At 33.9% G+C, this 18,579-nt stretch overlaps 1 protein-coding gene across 7 annotated transcripts in view; it reads right to left on the reverse strand.

Moving 5' to 3' along the window:
- Positions 1-18,579, reverse strand: part of LOC143222053 (uncharacterized) — a 114,726-nt gene that overhangs the window by 88,640 nt on the left and 7,507 nt on the right. For 4 of the 7 annotated variants that reach the window (XM_076447900.1, XM_076447899.1, XM_076447901.1 and 1 more), the window contains one exon: positions 15,438-15,555. In XM_076447900.1, the coding sequence (XP_076304015.1) occupies positions 15,438-15,539 (102 nt within the window). In that variant the 5' untranslated portion in view covers positions 15,540-15,555. Of the gene's footprint in view, positions 1-15,437; positions 15,556-16,249; positions 16,416-18,579 lie in introns of those variants that run through there. The other 3 variants (XM_076447902.1, XM_076447897.1, XM_076447898.1) reach the window with 2 other exon arrangements.

The following is an 18,579-nucleotide window of genomic DNA, read 5'->3' on the forward strand; positions in this document are numbered from 1 at the left end:
GTGTTTTTTTGCTTTTTAATAAGAACGTATAACGCTCTGGACTATCGCACTAACAATGGCGCTTCAGATGCAGAACAAAAAAGCCTTTTCCATCGTCAATCTCACTAAACCTGATTCTAAGTTATTATTGCCCAACGCTCCAATTCCATTGTAATAAACCTTTGTGAAAAACGACATGAGCCACACATCTCAACGAACATCCTGCACATTTGCACTGCATGATAATCTCTAATAACCAGCCCAATAACGCAACTTATCGTATTGTTAACAAGGAGATGTGCCTAACATAATCAATGGCTTTCTTTATTATGGCGTTCCCTTTAGTAACAATACTCTTTCGCAACGAAACACGTTGAGGAGAGGCAATGGCCATGTGGTTAAGGCGCTCGACTCGTAATCTGAGGGTCGCGGGTTCGAATCCCTGTCACCAAACAAGCTCGCCCTTTCAGCCATGGGGGCGTTATAATTTTACGGCCAATCTCACTATTTGTTTGTAAAAAAGTACCTAAGAGTTGGCTGTGGGTGGTGACGGCTAGTTGGCTTCCTTCTAATACCAAGCGCGTAAGGCCTGCGACTCGTAATCTGAGGGTCGCGGGTTCGCGCCCGCGTCGCGCTAAACATGCTCGCCCTCCCAGCCGTGGGGGTGTATAATGTGACGGTCAATCCCACTATTCGTTGGTAAAGAGAAGCCCAAGAGTTGGCGGTGGGTGGTGATGACTAGCTGCCTTCCCTCTAGTCTTACACTACTAAATTAGGGACGGCTAGCACAGATAGCCCTCGAGTAACTTTGTGCGAAATTCCAAAACAAACAAACAATCCTTCTAGTATTCCATTGCTAAATTAAGTACGGGTAGCACAGATAGCTCTCAACAAACAAACGTTGCTAGATTGACTTGGGATGTGATGTTGGAGCCTACTGTGGCCCTCAACTGTCTGCTCTGTGGGTCTTTCTACGTTTACAGATGATGTTATCCCCTGTGGTCGTACAGTGTTTAACTCTCTATCTGTATGAAAATCATTTCCTTAGCAGTGCTGCGCGTGAATGGTCGAGAATTGAGTTCAGCAGAGAGAAAGCATGTCATCCGTGACGTGACGGTTCAGTTCGTTCGTTTGTTTCTGTTAAACTTTGTGCAAAGACAGGTTAGGACTAACTGCACGTAGACGTCCTAAATCCCTAAGTAACAGACTATAAGAAAATCAGCTGATAAACACCATTTACCGCCAGCTCATAGAATACTCTCTTCACTTTTATAACGCATGAAGGACAGAAGACAAATCATTTAAATTTCTATTTTTGGAGGTAACTACGGAATATCACCTCCACAATCCGGCACTATAAAGGGCAGCGCTTGCGTATGTGCCGTTATTTGCGTTGTAAGAACTACAGAGGTTATAGGCCACATACAAAAATGCTAGTTTTGAAACATATAGGTAATAGTGAGGAAATAGGAGTCTTCAGCCCGCATTAAACAATCTACACATTTCTGAAACGATGACATTAATTATAATTCAGAAGACGTTATACAAGCATAGGGTAAAATACAAAATTGTAATGTCTATGAAATAAATCATCGCTTCATCTAGAAATTTTTGCTTTAAAAACTATACATTTGCAAACAAAATTATTCCATTTATTATAATTATTTTCTTGGCATTCTACAACTGACAGTAGGGTAAATATTCCGCTTCCTTTAGAGTTTGTCCCCCGCTGGTACAACACTAATGTCAGGGGTTCGATTTCCCTCGATAAACTCAGCCGGCTGTGGCGTTGCTCTTAGAAAACACATCTTTACGGTTTAATATCCACACAATTTTTTAAAATGCTACATCTTATTTTACCTACGTCATATAAGTATTCTTGCTTAACGTTCTTTGACGCAGAAAATTTGAAAGGACATAGTTTGTTCTTCCTGGTATCTAATATACCATAGTTATGCATTCTTTTCTAATCCATGGACCAGAACCGGCACGAGTCCTTGAACACAACGTCCGAGTCAACAAGACATACCGGTTTATACAAGTGCTAAGCATATCTGTTCATAGTGACAACATTTACTACACGCTCCGGAGTTTTGTTTGGAAAATTATATAGATTATTCAGTTCTTGGTTTCAACACAGTAAATACACATAGAACTCTGGAAAAGAAAATACGAGTATTTATCAAAATTATTTAACATTTCAAATATAGTATCAACTGAAGAATATTTATATTGTTCTTTTATTTTAAAACAAAGAAAACATTGGCTGTAGAAGGAAACGAATGCTATATGGAAATAATTCCTCAATTAATAAGTGATTGTAGGAATGTTTTTAGATTGTCTTACGTTTTAAAACTTGAATAGCAGTAACCATGGAAAAAAAAATACATTTTTAGTAAGAAGTGTTTCAGATTGCACACCTTTTACCCTACCCTAATGATTAAAACTGGGTTATGCTAGCTGGAAAAGGAAGTTTTGTTTTCTTCTCCTTTCAGGGTGGGATCACAGGACTAATGTTATTGCTTTCATTTCTTTAAATATGTTTAAAGTACATTGATGTTTCAAACTCAAGTTGTAAGAACTGAAACAGCATTTTATTTGGAGAAGAAAGTTCCTAAATTTAGGAGATAAATTTTCATTTCATTTCTTCAGAACCTAGTATCAGCTGATGTAAGGAGCTTTAGCAATGATGTAAAAGTATTTTGAACCTTCAGGTGATTGCACACTTTCTCTTCTAAAATGTAGAGAATATCAGCCAAAGTAGGAAGTTTTGATTACTAAAATGTGGAAGTTTTTAAAGCTGTAGATGATTGAGTTTGTTTTGTTTTTCTTTTAAGCTGCTTTAATGTTTGGAAACTTAAATTCAAGTTTCCAAAATTTTCTGCTTCATTTAATTAAGTTTTTCAGCAACAGAATAGTTTTAGATCAAAATTTCTGTTTGTGTCACAGAAAAAAAAAGAAGTTAGTGTAAAAGAGAATGTGACAGTGGCTATTTTAATTTTGAAAGGTTAAATAGTATTAGTTGACATAGGATAATTAGTCTCTTTTTATAAGGAAGTTCATGGCGAGTAAATCTTATGTCACATACTGTAACTGTAGGTTGATACGTACTAGATCACCGACACTCATCATGGTGAAGTGTCTAACTGCTGTTGCTTAACAGCATTCTAAACTAGCTGTTATTCCTTACCTCATTCTTAGAAGATATCTGTTAGAGATGAAAATAAGGCATTTTCAGTTCAGTTTTGTTCTTGTGCACATTTGGTCAGCGTTAGCCAAGATGCAATGTACTCAAATACTCCTCAGATAATCTCCTTTGCATACATCAAGGGCTTTCCTTTTTTAATTTCCCTATTTAAATTCAACAACCCCTTCCTACATTCACAGCTACAACAATCAACTTCCATTCAGATTCAAACCACTAGATCTTGATTACTATGTTGATATCTGATGGTGAGAACCTATGTCGATATTGTTTGCTTCCTCATAAAAGTTTATTTTCCCCTTCTTTATAAAAGCTAATGATATATTCTTTTAGAAATACACAAATCCTATATTATTTTTAAGCTGACATAGAAATTATAATGAGAAGTAACTAATCTTCCTTCCAAAATATTCATCAAGTTTCTAGTTGTCATGATATACTTTCAGGATGCAGTATTTTCAGTCCTTGCTGCAAGTATTTCTTGGTTGTTTCTCAAATTCTGTAGTAACTTCAACAGAACCAGCAAATGCTATAGGCAGCCTTTTTAGTTTACCTTGCTGTACATGCTTTATTATGAAGTATAATAGTGCTTTGGTCTATAAATATTAACATCCTAAAATTGTCAATAACCACCCCTGTATCTCAGATAGTAAATGTTATTGAGACTGGTTCCAAGTATTTCTGCTCTGATGTTTTTATCTTACAAAAGAGGAACGAAGTATTTTAAAAATGAATAGGCTCCTGTGCTTTGTTTTCTCCTATGTTTTTGTGTATGCTATTATTAAATATCAGCCTCCATTGATTGCACTTTGTGTCTCTTGGTGACACTTTCCTTTCTTCTTGATTTTTTGCATGCAACATATCTGCATTCCTGTTTTCATCGAAAATTGCACAGTTCTCCAAGTCCACTATGTTTGTTAGATAGCACTTTTGAATCCAACATGAGTGCATTTATCATACCTTCAAGTTTATCTTACATCTTTAGAAGAGTTGAGGTGATTTAAGCCATACAGGTTTACTTTCCAGCTATCAACAAACCCCTTCAAACTATACAGTACTTATTTCCAGCTTGACTAACAAACAAACAAACACACAAAACAAAAAAATTAACATCTTATTTTCATCTATCCAATAGATAGATCTATCCCTCTTTCAGGAGGGCAGGATAAGCAAGAGTAGCTTTTTTAGAAAATCCTTAAGCAGTTAGATCTTTTTCCAAGAGAAGTGTCAGTGATCCAGTATGAGTGCAACTTCCATTACATTTACAGCAATGTAAGTGTCAAACTTCACAAATCTAATCAAAGATAACTTAAACTTAGGATCATGAATGCTAATATAGGAGTACATTTCAATTAGAATGTTTTTTTTTTGTTGTTTCTTCTACCAAAAATGTATGCAAGTTCTTACAAAGTTCAGGCTGTCTCAGCTTATACGGCCAAATAGAAAATAGCTCAAGACTGCTTGAAATCATGCAAAGGTATATATGGGCATCCCATGAAATGAAGCTGTGAGAAACCTTTTGCAGTTGTGAATTCTACTGGTAACTACCACTCCAAATCTTCTGTAGATGTAGTTATATATATAATACACCCTCTGGGAATTGAATACACATTTAACAGTAAATGAAGTAAAATCAGAACATGTATTTTAATATCTTTGTAATGTTGTGAGGCCCAAAACATGCAGTTTCATCATGAATATTGAAGAAAATCAGGTGGATAAATTAATGCTAAATGACTATTTTAAAAAACGTATGTAATGTACTTATAGTTTCTTAAACATGTACTTCACAGGTGTGTGCTATAATGAGGTTCACTAACTATTAAAGGTACAGTAGTTTACTCAACAAGAAGTTCATTAACTAATATTTCACACAATGAATATCTGAACTAAGATAGGGATGGGAAAGTATAGTTTTACAAATGCAGACAAATAAAATTGTCTGCAGGGAAAAATCTCAATATACTACCATGGTTCAGTGAAAAACAACAGGGGGACATTCACTGGAAAGTTGCTTGGCTTCTTGTACCAAAAGAATTAAGAGTTGGCCGAGAGAGTCAACTTTATCCAGTTTACTACACAAGATGTAGTACAGATAAATCTCCTATTGTTACACATTTCATCTAATAACATCTGCTAACAAAAATAGAAAGTTGCATGACTGACGAAGCCAGAAAATGCATTAGAAAAAGATTTACGGGAAGAATTATGTAGCAACAGTTATGTGAAGGCCTAGAAACAACAAGAATGGGAGACTGGCTGGGAAACAAGATTAACATGGTTCAAGAATGGTTATTTACATGTTATACATGTACCATCTCTCATGTGTACAAAAGTGTGAAATATTGCATCTTTCTTTCCTTCTCTCTCCAGGCTAGCTAGCATTCTTACCTATGAACTTAATCAAACAAACAAAGAAAGGTAGTTAAACTACAAACCAGCTGTGTATTTAAAGTATTGTATATGCTGCAGAGAATTTAAATAGAATAAGCATGCAACATACTTTAGTAAGAAGAATACAGGAGAAAAAAGAACAAAAAACTTTAATAAGAGTAATTTCTTTCATACACATGCAAAACAGAATATTAACCAAATATACCAACTAGAAGAATCTTTAAAAACAAAAGAACCTCTATAAAATGCTTACACTGTATACTGTGAAATATCTTTCATTTAAAATCTCAGAACAAATACCAAGTGTTATACTGAATAGATCAGATAAATCTACTTTTATCTCAATTTACAAGCATGTTTATAAAAACTAAAACAAACACTCAGATATGTCCATGAAACATCAACTTTTTGCTTTTAAATATATAATGAGAACAGTGATTAAAATATCCTTAAGTTTAGATTTTCTGTAATTGAGACATGTACAGTTTATACATTTGTATTTTATTTAGTAACTTTACTAACTTAATGAACTTTTATATTTTATAGATTTGATTTTACTTTATCTTTGTAACATCAGTATTTATACATTTTATAACCCTTATGGCAACTTTGGGAAAAATATAAAATGCTCATCATATACTCTGCTTATATTTTCAAATTGTTACAGAATTATAATTTAAATCCTTTTTTTAAGTGCTAGTTTGTTTGAAAGTTCTCATTTTGATGCACACGTATAATAAGCTTTGTGCACTTTGCAGTTCACAAGTCTAACTGAAACATGAAACTAATCTTATTGTATACGTTTGCAATGCAAGTTTTGATGTAATTTTTAATGTGCAGAGAGACTTTTGGAAGACACTGAAACTAACAGTGGGGCCCTTGCATTAGAATAACAATAGAATTGTCCTAATATGTCTAGAAACTGATGAAAAGTACCACAAAGAATCATTTCTTGTCTAGTATATGATCAAATCAATAGAGTTGTAATGGGATCAAAGTCAGCACCATCAGTAACATTTTCCTCTTGAGAAAAACAGTGACTGAAAAAACAAAACAACAACAACAACAAGAAAACTTTCCTTTGTGATCCTAACCAAATTGATCAATTTTGAACTACCTTAATCAACATCCTTATGATAGTAAAAAACAAAATAACCACCACCAAAAACATTAAAAGATAAAATTTTAAAAAAGCACAAAAATACTTTTCACAGTTGGACCTGTAAAAACTTTACCTTCAGTTAACCCAATGACAGCATTTTTTTTAATGCAACTTAAAATCTAATATGAATTTTATGCTTTTTTATTAAAACATTAACTGGCCTTATTTGGCTAATTCAGTAATACTGAGAAGTCAAAGAAATATTCTTGACAATTTCCATCAGTAATATTGCCCAATAAGAGTAAAAATATATTATGACATGGAGAAAAAGTCTTCGTACAGATTGTTCTATATTAATATCAGCATTATCTTTAAATCTCTACTTGCATTATAGTAAAACAAATTAAAGCTTCGAACATATAATAGTCATTCTTCTTCCACCATGGGAAGTACTACCCAAACTAGATCTTTTTTCCCCCAAAATTCCATCATGTGTCATTTTCAGTCCACACCTTAGTAAAATTACTCAGGATGCATAATATGTTGTAACTGCTGTTAAGAGTGTTTTTTTGTAGCTGAATGGTATTCAGTATTTGGACATTCAAATGTTTTCACCACCTCACCAGTGAATTCATCTGCATTATACTTCCATTGTCCAAGATGATGATATACAAGGATGTACTCATAAAATGTTGCAATTCAAATGTGAAATCATACCCTCTGGATTTTAAGTTAATCAATGAGTTCAGAGGCACATGAACCTCTCAAATACTGAAGTTTTTGCCACAAAATAAAGGTTTAATAAATATTACAATTGCAGACAGTTCCTTGTTTGTCCAGCAGTTGTGGTAATACTGCTATCAGCCCTACTATAACTGGACTTAGTACCAAAACATAAATGGATAGCACTGTCCAAACCAAAATAGCACCAGAGTCTTCAACAATAACAAAATCAGGATTAGATTATAGTGTAGAAATGAAAAGTTAATTATAAAATTTCAATAATGCAAACATTAGTATAAATGTGCTTTATAGTCATTATGAGACAAACCTGAAGGAAAAGTATTACTTGCCACTGTTTATTATACCTGCTATTGTGCAGCTATATAACATAAACTAGTATTCTGAGAACTGTTTAGTCACAAAGCCCTGATGTCCAGTTCAATCTAAACTTTGATTAATGTATCTTATTGGGTTATAAAATTTCACTCCACATTGCAAAATAAGATGTGGAGCTCTAATTTCAGATTCAAAACCTGCATTCCTTATTCTGCAAAAAAACATTTCCATAATCTCACTGGTAGACTCATGTGCAGGCCAAATACCAAAATACATAGAAATAAGACATCCTCATATTTTTCTCAGTGCAAGATTTATCAGATTTAAGGGGCAGATGCATTATTCAGGCCAGGAGCCTTAAATTAAAATTATTTCAAATTGACTTAAGTGATAGTTTTAGACTAACTCACATTATCCACTTTGCCATTTCAGCATTTGGAAGCTAAGCTAAATATGATAAACAGATGAGCATTTTCCAGTGAATCTGGACTTTTATTTATTCCCAATCAACTGCACTGATGTATGTAACCATATCTACCAACATAACATCCACAAAAGTTATATAAACCTTTGCTTTTGGAAACTTATACTGAAGATGTAGAAGTGCACTCTAACAACTGTAGATGTTGTAGGATATTGTTCCAAGTCAATTTCAGCATTCAAAATATTCCTATTATTTTGAGAGAGCATGTAAAGTAGGTGGATGCACACCACTTCTACTTATGTGGTGTATGACATACCCAACATAACAGCCATTTAGTCCAAACACATGTTGAAAAGTTTAACTAGCAATTTAGCAAGTTCAAGTAACTATGCCAAGTTAATATTGCTTGGAAAACCGTGAGCTCGAATACTTTTCACTTCTGTTGATGCTTGTGGTACAGATTTGGGTTGAATTCAAGCCTTCAGAGATACAAGCACCTCAGGTTATACAAGATGAGTCAATTATAGTACAGCTATCGCTCTAGGTTTGTTCCTCTTATGCTGACAACTTTATGTGACCAGCCCAAACTTTGTTGTCACAGAAACAATCTCCATTGGATACAAATATTTTTAATTTCTATATGATGTCATACAGTCTTGCCTAGTACATTCTCAGTGAATTTGTATATAAAATATCCTCAAAAACTGTTGCTGAAATAGTGAGGTGTGCGAGAGGCAAAGGTCATTCCCAAAAAAGGGAAAGCTGTCTTGGGTTCTCACTTTTGAGCTTTTAAAACTTAGTCCACCAGGTGTTTTTGTTGGGCTAAAACACTAACAAAAGTAAAATATGCCTACAATCCAAAATCACTTGGTTAGCATTTGAATTCTCAATTGCAAATGCTGAACCATTTACATTAAAACAAAGGGTTCAGTACCACCTGATCCTGCAAGCCTACATGTTGGAGGAAATTACATGCCTGAAGTTTAAGCTAAACAGTTTAAGTATTATTTTGGCATTCCAGATAACATGACTGAGAGACCTATGTTGTCAAATTGCACCATCTCCTGTCAGTCTTTAGAAGACTCAATACTTCTAGGAACAATTCCACATTGCAGTCAGTAGAACAAACTGTTGCCATAGTAAACATATGTTTCAATCAATCTCAAACTTCCATAAAACCTCTGTTACTTCAACTTTCTATCCTAAGAGAAGACCTTGGTTGCATGATGAACAATCAAATCTTCTCACTCCTCCAACAATATTTTTAGTATTCATCTTCTACCTACCAGATGGTCTCATCTGCACTAGTTGTTAAATACATGAAGGTTTTTTTTGTTTGTTTTTTTAAGAGGCCACTCCTTTTAATCTATTTTACTTTCAGACAAATTGTTAAATAGTTACGAGTCTCCTAACGTAATTGAAGTAAACTATTCAGTTATATGCAAAATTAATTGTTTTAAAATAAAGCCTTTGTTGTTGCAAAAATGAATCCAGTAAATTAAAATTTTGTTATGCTTTCATTTTATACATTTGACAACAATGCTTAGGACAGTAGAGAACCTTTTTAACTCTTGGGTTGATGTGCTATGTTGCATAGCACTTTACATGCTAAAACTTTACCATAACTTAATATTTACTTGTTTTAATTTTCAAGAAATACACATACCAGAACCTTGTCACTTGTTAAATCAAATAATGACAAAGGAAATGCTGAATTCAGTTTATTTACACCTCTAAGTAGCTGAAAATTCCATCATTCATTTAATACTTGATATGGAATTAAACTGGGAATTCCTGGCAAAAATGAAATGTTTTGCATTAGAACTCAGGAAGACATCTCTTCAAAAATAAAATACTTTATAAAAAAATTGTCTAAGTACATGCATATGAACTGTACAGTAGTCAGTACCAATATGCATCTAGTATTTACAATTGTTATTTAGTTTTCAAGATGAATTATAATAAGAAAATTCTTTAAGTACATGTTGCACGTTTTCTTTCAGTGAAAAATTCCTGTACTCACTAAAAAGCCCTTCATTTAGAAAGTGCCATTTCAAAATTGAAGTTATAATTTAAATACAATAAAATGTTAAAAAATATAAGCATGTCAGAATATATAAACTCTGAAAGAATTTTGGAATAGCACCAAAATTGCACTTAAGTTTGTAGCATTTCTAAGCACACTAATTTCAGTTGACATATGTGGTTACCAGAAGATTTGTCAAGAAAATATTCTTCAGGGTTTGTAGTGATCAAAAACTAATTTGAAAAGAGACTGGATAATAATATTTCAGCAAAATATTGAAGAGGCATGAAATGGGTGGCCAGTTTCTGCTTCTGAGAGGCAGAGAAAACTAGTAAATTTCCAATTTGCTTTATACAGGACATGAACTTAATTTTTTCAAGAGTGTTTTGTAACCAATTTCAAGTGGTCATTGCCACAAAGAAAGCCAAACTAATTATTTTTGGAACTTTTACACCTTCAAATGACTGACAGGCAATGAAATAGAACTCGTACGTATAAGCCTCCAGTTCAAGCAATAACAATTAAAGACCTTGGTAAACCAAAGGGAATGATCCTTGGAATTTTGTGACTAGGTCAAAAACAAGATCAACCGAATTCAAAGTTGGTTATCTCTACACTGTAGATGAACACATGTACCATCACTCAGAACAACAAAAGAGCAGTATTTGTTCAAAGTTTATCAAACAAAAAGAAAAAAAAAAAAAAAACTGGTATTTGAAAGATGACACATGAGTACTTTTGGTATATTTCTTTTCTTAAAAATTCTAAAAATTAATGCCGTGAAAAATATTTTGACATTATTTACTTAAAATTATTTTACATTTAAAATGTATGACACTTGGTTCTTAATAAAACCTATTCTTTACTCAGGATCTGATGAAAACTATGGTAAATTTTTATAAAAATTGCACCTAAATTGCCAGTTCATGGTGTTCATTTGTGTAACAGTTTTTCAAATGAGGTCTTAGACAACGATTCAAACCAGGCACTAAGTGTCCCGAGAGGTTGGCAACAAAGTTGCCATTTCATTGTACTTTTACCTTAAATCCATAATGGTTCATTCAAAAACTGATCTGCCTTGTTAGTCAATTATAGGCCCAATATTTACATAAAGTTTAATTAGTATTATCAGACCAACTATTATATTATCTAGTAAAATTACTTGGCCTATTTTCACACAAGGCATAGTCTTGTATAGCAAAGTTTCAAACAAAAATACTGATACACTAAAGCATGAAAAGTGTTCGTAATGTTTCGTCACGACTGACATTTTCAAATGTTATTTCACTAATAAGGAACAAATAAAGAATAAAAATCTCAAGTTCACTCAAAGATATTGAAAATCAATTTGATCCGAAAGTATGATATACCACACGTTTTGCCTTCCTTTACCCAAGGCAAACAAGGAATATATCATATCAATGACATTTTCGTCCCCGTGTATTGTTTATTACATAATACAACACACGCGCGCAGGCGCGCGCGCGCACACACACAGTGAGTGAGCGAGTTCTCATAGTAACGCCATATCGGGCAATCTGCTGAGATCATCCGAGGGAAGTCGAACCCCTGATTTTAGCGCTGCAAGTCCGTAGACTTACCACTGTACTAGCGGGACACTGGTTTATAATAAAAACTAAGCTTAAGCTTTCAGGCTTATAATTAATAGCCATTCTTCACCTTAAACTAACCCGTCGAGTGTTACCACCTACTACCATTCTCTCCGATTAGTCCCATTTATACACCTGCTTCAATTGGCTCTCGTTAGTATCATTTACACAGTTGATTTTTCTTTTCCGAATAGGTCGTTGAAATAGTACGTGTCCAGGTAACTTGTATCGCTTTTCCTGACAGAGATCCTTCTTAACTGTATTGCGTACATGGACAGAGTTTGCCGTTCAGTTTGTGACCTTTGCATTCATAGATTCTGATCTGGTACAAGACACCGCACTTTACTAGCCATGACTAGGCACGACTTGTTGCTAGCCTCTTATGGATGGTCCTGATGATATATTTTTGTTTTTCAATTTCATTAAGTACATGGGGATATCCCTGTTCTTGAAATTATAAATCCCAAGTGTAAGAGCGTTCTTATGGCATTTTATGTCCGAATGAACTGCTGCATACTCGATTTTCGATGACATACTAGCTACAAACGCTAAGCAATATTAAATTATAATTCTTACACCTGCCGTTCCATCACAACTTAAAGCTTAAGAGAAATTAGCAAGCAAACAAACGACTACATTCAGAAATGTTACAATGCGTATAATAAATTTTAAATATGACAACATAAGTGGCCATTTCTTGAAAGAACAAAAGATTGTGTAGCTTTGTGCTTAACAAGATAACAAAATGTACCATCTGTACTCTGCCCCCCCAAAAAGGCATCAAAAACCGTTTTTGATTAAGCTCTTAGGACTTACCGCAGAGTCACCAGAGGCCCAAAATGGATGATACCAAGGAAAAATATAACTTGCTATTGGCTCAGAAAATCCTAGTCTTTGATGACAAGTAAAAAATGGAAATAGTCGAAATGTATACAGTGATAACATGTCGAGCTGCAACAATTCCCAAGAAAAAAAAATCACAATGAAAGAATAAATGAAATGTCATTTAATTAAAGTTTATTTATGATGAATTAAGTATGTTAAAGATTTTCGGAGCTTTGGTAACAGATTTAAACGTTGATTACTTCGTTAACTACTGCTTAAATTTTATTTTTTTTGTTTTTCTTCTTTCAACTGTAACCTCTCTAGGGTGCGTGTGTGTATAAAGGCGATACCAGTTTGGAGATCAATGTCATCCTACGTTTAGGAGCGTGTTCTTTATTACCATTGTTTCCCACGCCACCTCGTGAATGGTAGGAGTGGTATATATTAAATTCAAAGTTTCACGAACCCTAATTTTTTTTACTCCTAAAGAAAATATATAGTTTGTTTTTTATTGCACTGAATTGCATTGAACTAACATAAAACTCAGTGAAAGTTATTTATAAGCATTGATTTAAATAAAGAAAATATTGGGTAATTACATTTTTGTTTAACACTGCTAAATGACTAAGAAGCTAAAATTTCATCGACAGTGAAAGATTAACTAAAAAAATCGAAAAAGACTAAAACATAAGCTATAAATTAAGTTTTATTCCTTCTAATAAAACAAAAAAAAACACATTCTTGTACGATATTGAAATGGATATTTTCAATTCATTACAAAAGAAAAAAGTCATTATATTTGAGATCGTAATGTTTGTAGATTTTGGACTATCAGCGCCCTGTTCATCAGTGGGAATCGAACCCTATATTTTAAGGGTTGTAAGTCCATAACCCTATCCTTGACCCACCAGAGGAGTAAGAGGATAAACTGTTCAAGGACTTGCATTCCGAATAGTTCGCCATACCTGCTTTAGTGTTTTCTCAGTCAAAAGTGGTATTTAATGTTATTCGTGTAAATTACGAAAAGTTTGTTTGTCCGGAATTAAAAAAGGTATAAAATGGGCTATTTATGTTCTGTTCACCATAGGTATCGAAACCCGATTTCTAGCGTTATGAAATATGTAGACAACGCTGTACAATCAGCGGAAAGTGGGGAATTAAACAAGTAATTTTGCTTCTTGGGATACAACATTGTTGTTGTATGTCTGAAGTTTGAACATCACATTCAATAAGAAATGTAAACCTATTCATGTCTCTCGAAAATAAACTCACAATAGTCAACTATTGGAATTATACAGTTTCCATTGCTTGCTAGCTACATTACGATCACGCTGTAAACTTGTCGTCAACGGATACGAACTTCCGGTGTCCTTAATTGAGAAGATAAACATTAGACGCATTGCTTTCAAACATTACACGATAAGTTATTTTTGTGGTTAAAAGTTCACGCATTTTTCCACGTATTTAAATAAGCCGTTTTACAAACTAAATGAATACATCTTTCGAAGATGTATTTTAGAAAATGTATGGAAGTAAAAGTCCTTCCACGACACAGAACTTATATTGAACCAATATTCCTTTATCAGGAACCAAGAATATGTTTACAGTTTATTCAACTTAAGGAAGACATTTCTTAAGATCCAAAAATGAATTTATCTCAACAACGAACGGTTAGCGCAGATAGCTTTCTGGAGCTTTACATGAAATTCAAAACAAAGGAAACAAACAAAAACAAAGCTACCCTATTTATAAAGTTCTGAAAAAATCGTAAGCTTAACAAACGTCTTTACGTGCGATTCTCAATGTTTATAACATCGTTTAGGACTTTTAAACGTTTTATTTTTTCATTGTTCTTAAATACAAAGTTCAAGAATCATGTGTATTGTGTCTACCGCATGGACCAAGCCCTAAATTTTCGTGTTACATGGCAGCAGTCTTACCGTTGATTTATCGGAGATTAAGGTTAATTTTCCAAATATTTGCAGGTATGTAAACTACTAGCGCCTAATTTTGTATTTGTATAACGAACATAACTGTATAAAAAAGGGAAAAAGATTTTCAGATAGTAAGTAAATTCATGAACTAAAAAATAAACAAATATGCGTTACACCATAAAGAAAGCGAGTTTAATGTAATTTACCGTCATTAGTATATAATTATGATTTGTGTCATGAAATAACGTTATAAAACCAAGTTGCCCCCAGTGGCACAACGGTATGTCTGCAGACTCACACCATTAAAAACCGGGTTTCGATATCCGTGTTAGGCAGAGCACAGATAGTTCATTATGTAACTTCGCGTTTAATTTTAAACAAACAAAATAAAACAAACCTGCTTGAATAACAGGGGGGGGGGAGGTTCAAATAGGTAAAATAAAACATGCCATTACTTCAGTATTTATATTTATGGCAAAACTACCGAGATTATCTGTCGTCGTCCCTAAAATTTTGAGCTACTGACCAGAGGAAAACCAGCTAGTCAATAAAATATTAATACGGCCACACACATTCAAGGATTGATTCATTCTAATACTGCACTAACAGCTTAAAGTGCAGGGAATATTTGGAGGTATCATTTGTATTCGAACTTAGGTCCCTAGTTCCAGAGCTTTACCAAAGAGCCAAACCATGCCCCTACTGATTCAAAACACGTTATATAGTATATTACAAGGACAATAAGCAGTTTTATTACAACCTCCTTTAAAAAAGGAAAAAGGTAACTGATAAGTTAACCAGTGCGAGTTGCTTACCGCTATCGTCATTATTTCGGTTTCAATGTTTGTCAAATGGACTAAAGAAAACAATTGTTCTCACCTCGACGTTTCCCGTTTTCTCTGGAGATAGGAAGTCGATTATCGAAACTTTTGAATCAATAATTTTCGGCACTAGAAGAAAAGATTCCTCCACAGTTGTCATGGTAACGGTACAGTTTCTGAAAAACAGTTTAAAATTTGATAAACAAGTGCAAAAGGGGTCTAAACAGACCTTCAGCGGCACGTCTGCAGGCTTACAATGCTAGAAACTCAGTTTCGATACCCATGAATCTTTGTGCTTAAACTACAAAGAAACAAAACACTAAATATAGAGTGTTCTTTTATATCAAAGCCACATTGGGCTATCTGCTGAATTCACAGAGGGGTATCGAACGCCTGACTTTAGCGTTGTAAATTCGTAGACTTACCGCTGTAGTAGCGACGGACGATTAAATATGGAAAACTTATTGTAGTAAAAGTTCAATTTAAAAAAAAATGAAAAATAGAATTTAACCATTTTAGTAAGGTTATTTGAATACACTAACATTCAACGATAAAAACTATATTAATATTGGAATGTTATAAAGATACAGACTTTCTTCAGAAATACCGTTCACACAGTTGTTTGACAGGCTTCTTATGATACAAGAAAATAAAATTTATCTACAATGTCCGAGAAAAGTAGACGTTAACAGAGATTAAACCGCAAAACTAATGAAATAAATGTTTACAGGCTATAATAAAGAATAAATGGTGTTTATAATCACAGCCTAAACAGCGAAGTAACAACAGTAATAACGTGTAGAGATAACAACGAGAGCGTCCATACTTTACAAAATGTAAATAATTGAAGAATGCAAAATGTTACAGTACATATAAATGTGGAGGTAATAAGAACAAGAAACTTGTGACGCTTGAAGAAATAAAAATGGAAAGCAGTTAGGATGAACTGTAAAAAGCAACAAAGGTTGTAACATTAAAGGAAAGTGTCCTGATCACAACGAGTGGTGTAGCAGCTCTTAAGAGTACAAAGAAATACGGTGGGCTACTCGTACAGTTAATAGATGCGCCCAGGTCATTAGTGAGAAAACAAGTTACAGTAGTAAGGAAATGGTTACAGCAGGAAGAAGTTATATGTAAGGCACGTTACAGCAAGAACAGGAAGTCTCGTGCAGGTTATAAATGGAAAGTAGAATGAGTATGTACAGGTCACGGCCGTAAGAAGATAGTGAACAGGTCATAACATCCAGGTTGAGAGGGTGCTGGAAACATGCCGCTGCGCCACTGGGGGCGCGCACGTCATAAAGATCCATTACTAAAATTTTTTTTGAAAACATACCATCTTCCAAAGGTTCTTTGAACTTAGCGCATAGTAGTTACTAGTATATCATCTTCATATTTGTAAGTGAGCCAGAGATTAACCTAGATCATGTTTCTACTGTGTGAATATAGTTACTCTTTCAAGTTATAAAATATGAAACTATGCTATCGTTTTGAAAAGTAAGTTACAGTGTTCAGTTATGATACATTGATAACATGACGTGATGCGACGTACCATGGTTTAGGCGTAAGCCATAAAAATAAACAGAACACCGTTGATCCATTTCTTGGATAAATAGACTGGAAATTCTGGGTGTTTTGAATCTCTTATCACTTTTGTTTCTTTGTTACTTGTGTATTTGTCGTTTTCAGTTTACATTTGTCAGTAAGATTTGTTTAGAATCAATGCATCATGAAAAACAGGGTGATGTATTCTTCAGTTATGTTATTTGATTTTAATGCACCGAAAGAACTATAAGACAATTTACACACACAAAGTTGGAAAAAGGAGTGAACTTGATATAAAAAGTCATTAAAACATTAAGATTTTTGTAATATTCAGAGAACTGCTTCATCCACCCCCTCCGGTGGTTCGATGATAATCTTTAACGCGAACAACACTAAATTTCGGGTCCAATTCCCGAAGCGCAGATAGCCCTCGTGTAGCTTTGCGCGAAATTCAAGAAAAACAAACAAACCTATTCCCGAAGGAGACAATCCACGGTGTAGATTTGCAATAAAACAGACACTAGAGAATGGTAAGTACATAAGAGTGGATTACTAAGTTAGCACAGTTCACACAAAGCATTCGTTCTCACCCACGCCTTATCACTAAACTGATATTCGTCTATGATAGAATCTCATTAGAATTCTCAGTACTGAGAAAATTAAACAGTAATTCATGATGGTTTCAAACAACCTTGTACCGGTCTTTTACAGACAGAAGTAACTTGCGATTTCGGCTTCTTTTATTTGCTACCTAAGAAACTGAATTTTAAGAGTTATCGTCAACAATGCGATTCCCACGTGCTTGCGTGGTCGTGGCACGTGGGCGAATTGAGGTTAAAGAAGTCATGCTAGGAAAACTTGATGGTCTCATTCTAGTTAAATTATCAAAAGCCACAGAATTAAAATTCTAAAAAAAAAACTTACAGATATGGTGTACTTGAATACATTAGAAATACAAGAAAGCAAATCGCTGTGTAAAATATCTAATGATTAAAAACAAAAAACAAAAAAAAACAACCCACAGTAAGTTTGATACTAGTCTTTGAAACATGTGTAAATAAAATATTCAGATCATGTATTTATAAAATATTCTATAAAAGTATCTAGAAATAATGCATCAAAATTTGACTTTCCTTTATATTAAGACTAAGGGTTACATCATGAAAATATACCCAATGAATTTTAGATAATGAGAAACATAAGATTACGTTAAAAAGGGCTAAATTATAAAACATTTAAGTGTGTCAATTATGCTTATAAAATGGGGACTATTTTTCGCAAGAGTACAACAGATTCGAAAGCCTCCGTTGGCTCAGTGATAAATAAAATTGCCCATTATGTTGATAATCGGATATCGTTTCCCATGGTGGGGATTGCATAGATGGTCCTTTGTATAGCTTTGCTCTTAACAAAGAAACAAAAATATGTGCAGGAAAAATGGGAATTATTGCTCACATGAAGATAATACAGTCGTAAAGAAAGGAATACAACAACTTCTGTACGAGGAAAGAGAATCTAAAACATTTGACGTTTACTCTATCTTTAAATGACAGAACACGCATCTACTTAATACATAACGCACCTGCTAGGAATAACGAAAATATACTACGTCATGAAATAAGGTGTGTCACTACTTTCTACAGACATGTAATTTT

Source organism: Tachypleus tridentatus, chromosome 8 (assembly GCF_004210375.1).
Source record: "Tachypleus tridentatus isolate NWPU-2018 chromosome 8, ASM421037v1, whole genome shotgun sequence".
Classification (NCBI taxonomy): domain Eukaryota; kingdom Metazoa; phylum Arthropoda; class Merostomata; order Xiphosura; family Limulidae; genus Tachypleus; species Tachypleus tridentatus.